The sequence below is a fragment of the Electrophorus electricus genome, chromosome 14, assembly GCF_013358815.1.
Source record: "Electrophorus electricus isolate fEleEle1 chromosome 14, fEleEle1.pri, whole genome shotgun sequence".
Classification (NCBI taxonomy): Eukaryota; Metazoa; Chordata; class Actinopteri; order Gymnotiformes; family Gymnotidae; genus Electrophorus; species Electrophorus electricus.
Window position 1 is genome coordinate 20,505,691 of NC_049548.1, and position 13,901 is coordinate 20,519,591.

Below are 13,901 nucleotides of genomic sequence, written 5' to 3' on the forward strand. Positions count from 1 at the left end.
ATCTAGTTCTTACTCATTTCAAAATGGCAAAAATGTTGTTGGCATAAAATTTATTTTGGCAAAACTGACAGGCTTTGGCAGCTGGATGTAAGTCCTGCGTCGTCTATATCAAAACATCACCATGCTGCAGATATGTCAGTGTGAAGAACCTGATCATGCTAAAGCCTTGATACCATCAGGGGTGTTCATAAAATCTCAGGTAAAAATATGTTCTTGTCTCAGACTTGATGCTGTCATTGTATTTCATAAAGTTAATGTCAGCAAAATAGCTCACTGTGAAAAGGTAAATTGTACCGAGAGTTCAATGCTTGTGAGGCAGGAAGTGTGTCCTCTAATGCTGAGACAAGGGCTTTACATACAGCTGGTCTTAGTCTCCAGCTCTGGATGTCATTTACAATTATACATGCAGTGGTGTTTGTGTGTGTGTGTGTGTGTGTGTGTGTGTGTGTGTAAGAGAGAGATAAGACCATGGCTGCATTTAAAATAGCCTACTACATACTATTAGCCTACATGTACTGTACTTTTACATAGTATTATGTAAAATAATAATTAGACAATTATTTGAGATTTGATGATAGTGCTGATGGTGTTTATTGAGATGATGTGGTTTTGAGCAATAGTGTGTGTGTGTGTGTGTGTGTGTGTGTGTGTGTGTGTGTGTGTGTGTGTGTGTGTGTGTGTGTGTGAGTGAGTGTGAGCGCATTGTTGCCTAGCTGAGCATATTATCACACATGCACTTGCTTACACAAGTACTAGTTTTACTATAATGCTACTCTATTAAGAGGACCTTTAAACATAATTGTGCCTTAAATGGTATAGTGTATTAATTAGGGTGTTCTATAATTTTGGCTATTGTGTATAAGACTTATTTATTTATTAAGACACACATTTACACACACAGCTCTGGAAAATTAAGAGACCACTGCAAAATTTTTGTTTTCTTGTTTTAGTATTTATTGGTATGTGTTTGAGTAAATTAACATTTTTGTTTTATGACCACTGGTCAAAATAACCAAAAAGATGTAGTGTGTTCAGATAATGCAAAGAAAATAATTTAATATTAATTTTCAACAATACTAATATTTTAATTTGGGAAGAGTTCAGAAATCAGTATTTATTTGGAATAATCCCGATTTCCAATCAGATTTCATGCATCTTGGCGTGCTCTCCACCAGTCTGTAACACTGCTGGTTAAATAAGATGTGGTTCAGGTGATCAGTATCTCATTAAGTAGAGTAAGTGAGCCTGTGTTGGAGTTCAGTACGCTGGAAAGGAATGACTGCCGTACACTTAGAGATGAAAATACTGCGTAATGTCAAAATGTTTCCCAGAGGTGTCTGCTGAAGCACTGGTAAATGCTGCATTCCTAAGTGAACAGGACATGTCTGAGATGAACACTTCCAGTCCCTAACACCTCAGAGTGTAGGGCTAGGATTAGGGTTAGAGAGGAGCACTTCCAGCCCCTAACACATCACACTGTAGTGTGTTGGAAATATGGCAATATGACCTTGAATCCATGCTTATCCTGCTCTAGTTTAAATATATTGCACTCAGTCTCTTACTTCTTTGAGTTGGTTTGATTTGGTTTGATTTGTTTTTGCATATATAACTTTGTTTTTATTTGTTTTTGCATATATAACTTTCATATATAACTTTCTCATTAAGGTATTTGTTTGATGCTATTAAAATACCTGCTTCCACTGTCTGTCCAAATGTGCGGACAAGTATTACCTAAAGTATGTCTGACAGTCACTCCATCTGAAGAGATGCTGCACAGATGATGATGTAGAGAACGTGAAAGCTCTCACCTGAGCAACTCTCTCGCCCGCCTACATGTGTCCTGACCACTGCAGGCGACCCACTGACGCACACTTAATTTCTTCCAAGTAGCTCTTGGGAGGATCACTGTCGGGTTAGTTCAAATATACACCAGGCTATCTAGACCCCCAATAGAAACCTACACACTGACCGCCTCTTCATGTTTTTGCCCACCTCACTGTCCAGTGAAGCGTTGGACGTTTGCCTGAGGTGCTTGTGTACCGTTATACCTGAAACCGCGCGCGCTGGATTAACGAACGCTCTTCACTGAGGAAAAAAGGAAACGGCACCACAGTAGCACGACTGCCTTTTTAACGGCGCTGCTATCGGTTTTAATTAAGCTTTATTAAGCTTTACTAGAAATGATCGTTTGAAGTCTCTGCCATCTCCAGTGATATCCAATTCGGACAGATAGTAATCAGAACACGTGGAATCATGATATTAGGTAAGAACGACATTATTTTCCTTTTCTGGAAAGCACACCGACATGTTTTGGACTTGTTGTTTTACTGTTTGTTGACCAAATTAAATTCATAGATCACTTACGGCTCTCTGTATTAATATAACTACATGACCTCGACATTGCTGTGTGATAGGAACCCATTAACCAAAATGCGTGTTCCGTGGTATTGGCACAGCGACTACGCCGTAGCCGAACTCCAGTCTTGGGGTTACGCGTCGTTTGGGTACTAGGAGCACTAAAACATTTGTAGACGTTTACCGGCAGGGTCCGAACAGCAGAATCGGTCAAATTCAGCAAATATTTTTACATTGCCGGTTTACTTTGTTTATTATTTAAAATCCATTTTTGTGTGCAAAGTAACTTAAATCATTTTTGCCGCTGACCCACAGAGCTTTATGTTAAATCCCCCAACCTGCGGTATTTTCTCGACAACCGATTCAAACGCAAGATTAGCCACAGTGTACGGCTGTAACGTGTGGGGACCTCAGCTGTGTCGGTGCCCTGCAGTTAGGAGGGTTTTTTCTTATGCCGGCGACCCCAAGGAAAGGCAGTTCTGTTAGGATTGTGATTTAGCGCTGTATCACTATTGAAAGGATAAATTCCATTGACCACAACTAAAACCTTTATTTTTATTTGGTTAATAGGTTGTTACCGAAGTACTTAATTCCTGTGAAATACGTTATATGTTATTACAGTAAGCCGATGCAATTTTTCATAATGGTGGTGATAGAACAGGTAACAAAGAGGCCAACACGTCTTAGCATTCATACAAAACATTACTATTACTCTCTTCCATCTATTATCCCTCTCTTCTTTTATCCATGTCTGTTGTTATTCCTCTCTTCCCTTTCCTCTCTCTCCCCCTTCTTTTATCCCTCTCCTCCTTTTGCCTTTCTCCTCTTTATCTTTCTCTCCTCCCTCTAATTAGTGCTTTCCACCTTTCCAGCTTCAGATCTTAATCCAAACCTCTACTCCAACAGCACAGTCTGCCCTCTCACTGTCTCCTTCCATGACTCAGCACAGTTTGTCCTCTGTCACTGTCTCCTCCCATGACTCAGCACAGTCTGTCCTCTGTCACTGTCTCCTCCCATGACTCGGCACAGTCTGTCCTCTGTCACTGTCTCCTCCCATGACTCGGCACAGTCTGTCCTCTGTCACTGTCTCCTCCCATGACTCAGCACAGTCTGTCCTCTGTCACTGTCTCCTCCCATGACTCGGCACAGTCTGTCCTCTGTCACTGTCTACTCCCATGACTCAGCACAGTCTATCCTCTGTCACTGTCTCCTCCCATGACTCAGCACAGTTTGTCCTCTGTCACTGTCTCCTCCCATGACTCGGCACAGTCTGTCCTCTGTCACTGTCTCCTCCCATGACTCGGCACAGTCTGTCCTCTGTCACTGTCTCCTCCCATGACTCGGCACAGTCTGTCCTCTGTCACTGTCTACTCCCATGACTCGGCACAGTCTGTCCTCTGTCACTGTCTACTCCCATGACTCAGCACAGTCTGTCCTCTGTCACTGTCTACTCCCATGACTCAGCACAGTCTGTCTGTCCTCTGTCACTGTCTCCTCCCATGACTCAGCACAGTCTGCCCTCTGTCACGGTCTCCTCCCATGACTCAGCACAGTCTGCCCTCTGTCACGGTCTCCTCCCATGACTCAGCACAGTCTGCCCTCTGTCACGGTCTCCTCCCATGACTCAGCACAGTCTGCCCTCTGTCACGGTCTCCTCCCATGACTCAGCACAGTCTGCCCTCTGTCACTGTCTCCTCCCACTGCACAGTCAGCCCGCCCGTTTCTCTCTCTCTCTCTCTCTCTCTCTCTCTCTCTCTCTCTGCCAGTAGTGTAGCTCCACATACAACGAGGACCCCATGCCAGGCTTGTCTCTATTAGTGACAGTCACCAGTGCCAGCTTGAGATGCCAGCCACCGTGAGGCTCATTACCATGTGTGAGGGGGCACTCAGTGCAGAGAGAGAGAGAGAGAGAGAGAGAGAGAGAGAGAGAGAGACGGAGCAAGAGCGGCTCTTCAGTTTGCACCTTCTGCTGTGGGCATATGTTGGACCTATCTGGAATTCTGATAACACTGAAAACAGTGGGGGGTAGTGCTATGTCTCAGCATGGAAGTCCTTCTGGGGTGTCAGAGTTTAACCTTGTCATATACAATGCACAACTTCCTGCATAAACACATTACTGCTAGACACACGGCTAATCCAACTGGAGAGTCACTGTTATACATACTTATCCTTGAGCACTCTCATACTCTGGATCTGTACACTCTTCCAAACTCTAGGTCTGTACACTCCTACACACACACTCTCTAGGTCTGTACACTCCTACAAACACATTCTCTAGGTCTATTTACTCTTGATTTGTACAATTCTAGAAACACATTCTCTAGGTCTGTGTACTCTTGATTTGTATAATTCTATCCCCATTTTTCTGTTAATTACCAATTCATACACACATTTACAAACATACATTTGCTTGTATACAACACAAATTTCTTTAAGTCTACATTTATGGCATTTAGCTACATGTTTATAAATACATGTTTATAAGTCTCCAATCTCATCCAAGGCATGAAGTGTCCTATAAGGTATAAACAAGTGCTCACATCAGCAACAGCTGTACACAACACAACACACACACACACACACACACACACACACACACTCAGACACAACAGTTATACACAATACACACACAAACAAACAGCTACAGTTATACACAGCACAGTTCAGATGTGGAAAACGTTTATGGATACATAAAGCACTCTTCCAATTAATGCAGATATAGAACAGTATTTTGCAAGTTGTTTTGCGCACATACATGCACACACACAGCCCTCACATGGCCAAAGCACTGATTTAGCACATGACCTCTGCTCTGATTGGGTATGTAAGTGGAATGTGAGATGAAAGGTTGTGCAGGGAATTCTTAGACTGAGAGGATGAAAGCTGTGGTACTGTTTGATTGGGCCCGGTGCCCCAGTTTGTCTTCTTCATCCTTCAACCTTAATTACATACCATCACAAGCCATTTAGATGCGCCAATCAGTCGCTAGCTTCTCCTGTGCTCTGTCTGCACTTACTGTAGCACTGAAACCTGTGGTAGTCAGGCACCTGCTCAGGCATCTGGCTGAGGGATGGCTTTAGTAAGAATGGTGTTAGAATGGTCCTTAGTAAGAATGGTGTTAGAATAGTCTTCTGAAAGAATGGTGATAGAATGGTATTTATACCATTCTGCTAAATTCCATAAATGTAAATGGTGTTAGAATGGTCTTCAGTAGGAATGGTGTTAAAATGCTATTAGAATGGTCTTCAGAAAGATTGGTGTTAGAAAGGTTTTTAGTAAAACTGGTGTTAGAAATTGTCTTCAGAAGGAATGGTTAGAATGGTCTTCTGAAAGAATGGTGTTAAAATGGTCTTCAGTAAGAATGGTGTTAGATTGGTGTTTATTAAGAATGGCGTTAGAATGGTCTTCAGAAAGAATGGTACTATAATGGTCATCAGTAAGAATGGTGTTAGGATGGTCTTCAGAAAGAATGGTGTTAGAATGGTGTTTACTAAAATGCTGCTAAAATGGTCTTCAGAAGGAATGGAGTTGGAATGGTCTTTATTACGAATGGTGTTAGAATGGCCTTTAGCAGGAATGGTTTTAGAATAGTCTTCAGCAAGAATGGTGATAGAATATTAGTTATTACTTATGGTGTTAGAATAGTCTTTTGTAAGAATGGTATTAGAATGGTCTTCAGAAACAATGGTGTTAGAATGGTGTTTTCTAAAAATGCTACTAAAATGGTCATCAGAAATAATGGTGTTTAGTAAGTATGGTGTTTGAAAGGTCTTTAGTAAGAATGTTAGGATAGTCTTCAGAAAGAATGGTGATAGAATGGTGTGTACTAAAAATTGTGTTAAAATGTCTTCAGAAAGAATGGTGTTAGAATGGACTTCAGAAGGAATAGTGTTAGATTGGTCTTCAGATAGAATGGTATTAGAATGGTCCTTAGTAAGAATGGTGTTAGATTGGTGTTTACTAAAACTCAAAAATTATAAAACAGTGGCATTTAAATATCATTAAACAGTTTTAGAGTGAAGACTGAGTTTTGCATCTATTTCAAATGTCTAAAATTATTTAAAAATTAAAATTACATAGTTCTTCTGTGCAGGGCTCATCAGTCAAACCTTTTTAAGAGGGGTTCTCCATTTACTCCATTTAATGAATCCATTCTCACATGTAATGGTGAAGGTGAAGGTGTGGGCTCTCCTCCACCAGTTACACTTAGACTCTGCCTGTGTAAAGCAGTTCGTTTCTTTGCATCAACTTTTAAGTCTGTCCACTTTTTTTTTTTACTTGTGCAACAGTGCTGGCAGAGGAACTGACATGGTTGACTGCTGCAGCTATGTATTTCCACTCAATAAACTTGTGTTTGTTGGTGATGCCACTACTGAGGCCACCAAACAATGCATTTTTTCTTTCCTCAATCTCCAAAACAAGAACTTCCACCTTGCATTCTCCAAAATTCCTTTTTTGCCTTTCATTCCTCCATTCTTACCACTATACGACTCAGCAATGAATAGGACACCCCCAATTTAGTATTAAAAGGTCATTTGCATGGAAAATTTATGGATAAGTGTGGTTGGTAAAGAGGTGGAATATAAGGCTCATTCACCTGCGCACATTTTGAAGAAGGTTGTGATTTATGAAGAGGAAACGAGTTCAGGTGCGAGTACACAAGGTTTGATTAATCTGATTTTTTACGCTATTTGCTGGTTTTTGTGTGCACGTACACTTTCACTCCAGAGTCCACACAAGGTTTTGTGACACCCCAGTTCATCAGTGGGCAGGCTGTACCCCTCTGCAGCACTGCTCCACCAGGTCTACATACTTGGCCTTCTTACTCCCAAAGGACTCACCCGCTCTGTCCTCCCAGGTGTAGTGAGTTTGAGCATTACCATAACAGCTCAGGATGTGCTCCAGCATTTGGCACAGCATTTTCTCTTTCCCCAAGAAAATGTTGAAGGCAACACGTCCAATACTGACTGGATGGGCTCCATTTGCCAGAGTTCAGACCAGGAGATCTTCCAGTTTGTAACTTGTTCAGATTGACTTCATGGTCCTTGTTGCTGTATGCCAGCACTTGGCTTGCACATGCAGCACCTCTATTTCAGCTATCACCTATTTCTGCCCCAGTTGCTGCCTGTCATTTTGTCCTTTAGTTGGCCTTGGTGGATGGTGTATGCACCAGAAAGCTTGTCCAGAAAGACGGTGTTTCAACTAGCATACTGTTGTGTAATTGAGACTCACTTGATTTACTGCCTCTTGTGCTCTCTATCTTCTGCCCATTCTGACCTCAGTCCCAGCCTGTGAGCTCTTAGTCACTGAATTCTCTATACCACTCTTGCACAGGTGAACATGAACTCTTTAGGTAGGCAGTCGATGGGAATTTGCAGCTTGTTCTGGCTCCTGTACAAAGTGATGCTGCTCAGGGTTTGTTGCAATCAGAGCCACTTGTACAGGTGATTGGTTATCCTCCTCTTGAAGCCCCTGACCATGGACATGAGCAGTAACATGAGCAGTAGTCACAGGACTGAGGAGAGTGACACCCTGTGCTTACAAACCCTCACACACTGATGCCTTTGGGTGTTTTGTGTGTTGCCTGCTTGTATCTTGTATCTCCTTTAGATGTCTTTTGATATAAGTCTAATGATTTCAACTTTAATGGGATAGTTCCCAAAATGATGTTGTCAGTCTAGGTATATCAATAGCCATACTAATTCTCTATTTAAATATTTTAAATATGGGTGTAGTTTTAAAAGCAAACTCTACATAAACAACATCATCTCAGAAATGTGATCTTAGAACTCTCATCACTCATTGCAGTTGTCATTTTAAAAGCTTTGGCATATATATTGACCATCACTTGAACAATCCAAGTATATTTGCCTGTTTTTGAATCATAGTTTCTCAGCCACAGGATTTGCTCTGTAGGACTCTGACAAGCAATTACTTATTACAGTAATCACTTAATATATCTCAATAGTCCGGTAACTTTTAAAAATGCCAGATTAAAATGGCATGTACACTGAAGAAAATCAAATGCAAATATAAGTCATCCACAATCTCTTTGGACATGCAGTAGCCTGATTTAACTGGTTTAGCGTGAACTGGTTTAACCCTGCTCTTGACTCTTTAACACTAACCCAGAGAGACCAGCAGTAGCTGCTGTTGTCTGACAGTGTGCTTTGATGGTACTGCATGACTCCATAATCTGCATTAGATCTGGTTTCCAATGGCTCAGCCAATCTCTCCCTAGTGCCCAAAGCAGAAGTAATAATTAAAAGCCAATGAATACTTCTAATTATCCTGCTCTCTAGAGAGAGGCAGGGGGAGAGAGAGAGAGAGAGAGAGAGAGAGAGAGAGAGAGAGGGAGAGGGAGGAAGTGTCTGAGAGAGGGGGGGAGAAAGATGGAGCGTGAGAGGAGAGGCTGCAAAGCTGCTCTTCGCTCAATAAGCTCCAGGCCTGATTGAAGCATTCTTATCTCCTCCAGTGCAGATGTTCCTGGCTTATTTTTAGGGGCTGTTTCGGGGGTAGCCATGCTGTTTGAGCCACACAAAATACCCTGCTGAGGAAACTGCTTGAAGAACATCAACCCCCTGACTTTAGGCATGCATGTGTGTGTGCATGCACATGCACTGGGATTTGGGATCTATAGGACTGTGCAAATGTATTAGGCCACCATTAGATTTGTTGTTTTAGCAGTGGTATAATGACCATATGTAATTTCATATATTATTTCTGAGTTACATACAGGAAATGTATACACAATTTTTTTTTAAGAACAACTACATTTTCAGAATAAATTGGCTTCTACTGGCAAAAGTCAGTACTTAGTGTGACCTCTCTTGGAACTAAGCACATATTGAACTCTTTTGGAGAGACTGTCCTGAACTTTTCTGAAGTAATCTACTGGTATATTATATCAGGCTTCGTTCAGCACTTCCCAGAGTACTTTAAATTTAGGTTGTCATTTCTTGCTATTTCTCAAGTGTAAGGGAAACACTTGCCCCTGTAATCTATAGAAACTGATTTATTTCTGTTTTTAATATTTCATACAAATTTCGTGTTGTATTCTAATAAAGATACAGAAATAATTATGGTCATTATCATTGCTAAAATAACAAATCTTACGGTGGCATGAGACTGTGGCATAGTACTGTATATTACAGAACTGTGAGCTCATGTTTGAACATATCCCCATTATACCCAGGAGCATATGATTGCCCCAGTGATTACAGTTGCATTTCATATGAAGGTACATATGAAGGGGGAGTTAGAAGTGCACCCTTCCCTTTCTTCCTTTTATGCCCCTCCCCTTATACACAACTCCCCTTTCCTCTCTATGCCCCTCCCCTTCTACACCCCTCCCCTTTCCTCTCTATACTCCTCCCCTTCTGCACCTATTCCCTTTCCTCTCTATGCCCCTCCCCTTCTTTCAGCCTTCTTTGAGTCTGATCTCGCTATACTCCCCCTGTACTACCACTGATCACACTCTACTCCCACTGATCTCCCACTGATCTCTCTTTACTCCTGCTGTACTCCCGCTGATCTCGCTATATTCCGACTGTACTCTCACGCTCATCTCGGTGTACTCCCGCTGTACTCTCACTGATCACACTGTAATCTCGCTGTACTCTCACTGATCTCACTATATTCCCGCTGTACAACCGCTGTACTCCCACTGATCACAAAGTACTCCCGATATACTCCCATTGATGTCACTATACTCCCCCTGTACTCCCAATGACCTCACTGTACTCCTGTTGTGCTCCTGCTGTACTCCCACTGATCTCGCTATATTCCGGCTGTACTCCCACTGATCTCATGCTGATCTCAGTGTACCCCCGCTGTACTCCCACTGATCACACTGTAATCCTGCTGTACTCTTACTGATCTCACTATATTCCTGCTGTACAACCGCTGTACTTCCACTAATCACAAAGTACTCCCAATATACTCCCATTGATGTCATTATACTCCCCCTGTACTTCCAATGACCTCACTGTACTCCTGTTGTACTCCTGCTGTACTCCCACTGTTCTTGCTCTACTCTCACAGGGGCTGCTTATTGTAATACCAGAACACCCGAATGTTTTTGGCTCCTATGAATAAAATGGAGTTATGCATAGACTCCTCCCCCCCGTTGGTCGTGGCCTTCTTGCATAGAGCAAAAACTAGTCTGAACTCTCAGATTTCACGTCCCCCTCTACAATTTCAATATTCATCATTAGCATTTCATCTTCATTCATATGCCACTAAATGAGTTTAACTGGGGTGTGCATCATGGGGTGTGCATCATCACACATTTAATGACAGAATACACAAATAATGACAGAAGAAGAGCTGGGTCCAGAAATGTCTGTCATGTACAGTACAAACCAAAAGCATCCTCTGCGTGGCCTACATGAACACACTTTTTACGTAAACGTAACTTTATAGGGACAGTACACAAATTATTGACCGTTACATATTACTGACTGTTACATATTTCCCCCGGGCCAATTAAACTCAGCCCTACCTCAAGAAACAGAAGTTGTTACCATATATAGTGATGGCATACATGACAGTATATCATATTCCCTGATGAAAACAAAATACAGTCAACGTAGTACAGCACCCCAAGCAGTACAGAATATTGTTTTTCCTTCTTTTTTTTCTTTTAGCAAGGTCCCAACAGCACCCAAATACCCAAACATGGTAGCGAAGTGGCATGTAACAAACCCCAGCAGTCTATGAATGTAACCTACTCAAAAGCTTAATCTTTGAGAGTGATAGGGGTTAGTCCATCTTCTTTCCGACCAAGACCGGAGATGATCCTAGGTATGTGTCTAGGCCTTAGTGAGTAGTGTGTTCCTGTGTGTTCCTGTGTGTTTGCTGTTGCAGTTAGTCTTGTCAGCATCCTGAGCTCCGAAGTCAATGTCAGGGTCAGCACAAGTCTGAGGTCTTTGCCAGTCATCATGAGTGTCAACATCACTGAAAGACTGTATTCTGTGCTCTCATGTGGTGCAGTACGCAGCGCAAGGGAGATCTGGGTTGAACCTGTCCCAAAAAGTGTGCTTGTCACCCACATACAAGCGGATTGCAGTCTTTAATGTGCGGTTGACATGCTCTGTAGCATTAGTTTGTGGGTGGTATGTAAAGTATGCTTGAGTTTTTGTTATAAATTATATCAATGTGCAGTCTGCTCTGGCTGTATGTTTATGCTTCTATAAATTTCTTTAAGCCTGTGCTCAGTCCCCAGTGCAGACACCACGTGTTCAAAGAAGTCGCTCACGAATGGAAATTCCACTGTCCACTTATTCCACTTATTTTCCACTGTCGGAAATAAGATAGGTAGGGGGACTTTGCTCATGAATTTGTTGCCGACAATCTGAGCAGTAGCTTCTCTCATGGCAGACACTTCCACTCACTTTTAAAAGTAATCAACAAACACAATAATATATTCATTCCCACTAGGTGTGCGAGGTAGTGGGCCCACAAAATCCACTCGTGTACTCCCATGGTTTTTTGGGCTGTATGGGAATCATAAGGCCAGCGGGCTTCTTCTGACTAGGTTTTATGAGCTGACACACTGTGCGGGAAGAAATATATCGCTTGACATCTGAAGGTAATTTGGGCCACAAAAATCTGAGCCGCAATTGGGCTAATTTTTTTTTGTGAGTCCTAAATGACCGTCCGTTGGGTGATCATGATAGTACTTCAGCAGAGCATTTCTCAAAGACAAGGGGGCAAACAACTTTAGTTGTTTCATGGGATGCATCGCACAAGATGCTTCTGGGTCAGTGTAGTATAGCAGACCATCCTGGACAGAGTACTTTGGGGTATCGGCCCCTATGCACTTTCAGGCATGTTCTCAAGGTCTCTTAGTAGCTTGCCAGATACAGGGTCGGCCATCTGTAGTTGTCGCAGATGCTCACGATCTGTGGGCATGACGGAAGGTAGGGCACGGAGATCCAGGCTGCCAATCATTGCAAAATTGGGTAGAATGTCCATTACTGCCCCACCACCGGGCAATGGATTATGAGACAGAGCATCAGGCACTTTGTTCTTTGTTTCAGGCTTGTGGATTACACTGAAGTCAAAGTCCTGGAGTTATAGTGACCACCTAGCAAGTCTACTCGATGTGAGTGCAAACAGGGGCTCAGCATGACATGCGTAGTCTTTAATGAGGCGACGATAGTAGCTTGTAAGACCCAGGAATTTCCTCATGTGTCTCACCATGCTTGGAGTTTTAAAGTCAGCCACAGCCTTCACTTTGTCTAGGTCTGGTAGAATACCTGACAAGATAACACGGTACCCAAGGAAAGTGAGCTCTTTTAGGCAGAACTGACACTTCATCAGGTTTAAAGAGAGACCCACTGATCAAGTCTGGACAGCACTTCTTGCACGTCAGCCAGGTGTTGCTTGAATGTCGGTGAGGCAGCAACAATGTCATGCAAGTAAACTGCGCAGCACTTCTATATGAGTCCAGCAAGAACATTGTCCATTAGCCTCTGGAACATTACAGGAGTGTTACAGAGGCCGAATGTGAGAACCTGGAACTGGGATAGACCACAGTGGGAGATAAAAGCCATCTTAGGCCTGGACTCCTCCGCTACAGAGAGTTTCCAGTAGCCTCAGGCTAGATCTAGCGTGGTAAGAAACTTCCCTCTGGCAAGAAAATCTAGAGATTCATCAACCCTAGGTAGTGGGTATGAGTCTTTGACTGTTATTTGGTTAAGGCCATGGTAGTCCATGTACAATCTGGGTTCCAAGCCGGGACGATTAAGGATAACTACAGGCAGCACCCATGGACTGGACGATAATTCTGTCTTGCAACATCTTTTGGACTTGCTCCTCAATTATCCTTTTCTTCATGGGAGAGGAATGATACAGGGGCAGGTTGATTGGTTTTGCAGCCCCTGTATTAATAACATGCTCCGTCAGATCGGTATGACCTAGGTACCCATCAAACAATAGGCTGAATTCTTCCATTCCAAACTAAGACTCATTAGTTTGGCTTTATCTATTGTTTCCAAGCAGGCATTATCCATTTTGTCACTGAGCGTTAACGGTGGTTCATCAATGCTCATTAACTCTCCTCCTTCACAGATATCCTTGATGTCTGTGTCATCAAAGCCAGGAGGCCCATCAGCAAACGCAATGGTTCTGGAAGCGATGTGAATGCTAACAGATACTCATGGCATGAAATCCATTCCCAAGGTTAAAGGGATGGAGAGGGCTGGGAGAATGACAAAGCAGTGATAGAAATGCTTACACATAAAGCCAATGGTCAGCCATACAATCCCATCAGGATTACAGCAGGTGCCTTCTGCAAATTGAATTGGTGGAGCTGCCCAGGGCTGAGTATTGCCGTTAGACTGGTCAGTAAGCTTTGCCCTTATAGCTGACAAGCATAGTATTTAGTGCTTTAGCATTAAGGTTCACTTTCACTCTCAGTGGCGTGTTCCAGAATGCATTAGAAGAAATGTCTTCCACATGACCTAAACTGGGTGGGTCATGTAATGAATCAAGATTTGAATGAGGCGAGTTTAGGATCTGGAGGGAAGGCTGCCTCCGTG

General features: G+C 42.7%; 1 protein-coding gene across 1 annotated transcript in view; it reads left to right on the top strand.

Annotated features, from left to right (window-relative positions):
• Positions 1-2,192: 2,192 nt before the first annotated feature.
• Positions 2,193-13,901, top strand: part of LOC113581731 (zinc finger protein 385C-like) — a 47,065-nt gene continuing 35,356 nt past the window's right edge. Inside the window, exon 1 of the mRNA XM_035533234.1 lies at positions 2,193-2,263. Coding sequence (XP_035389127.1) covers positions 2,254-2,263 — 10 coding nt within the window. The 5' untranslated portion in view covers positions 2,193-2,253. The remainder of the gene's footprint in view (positions 2,264-13,901) is intronic.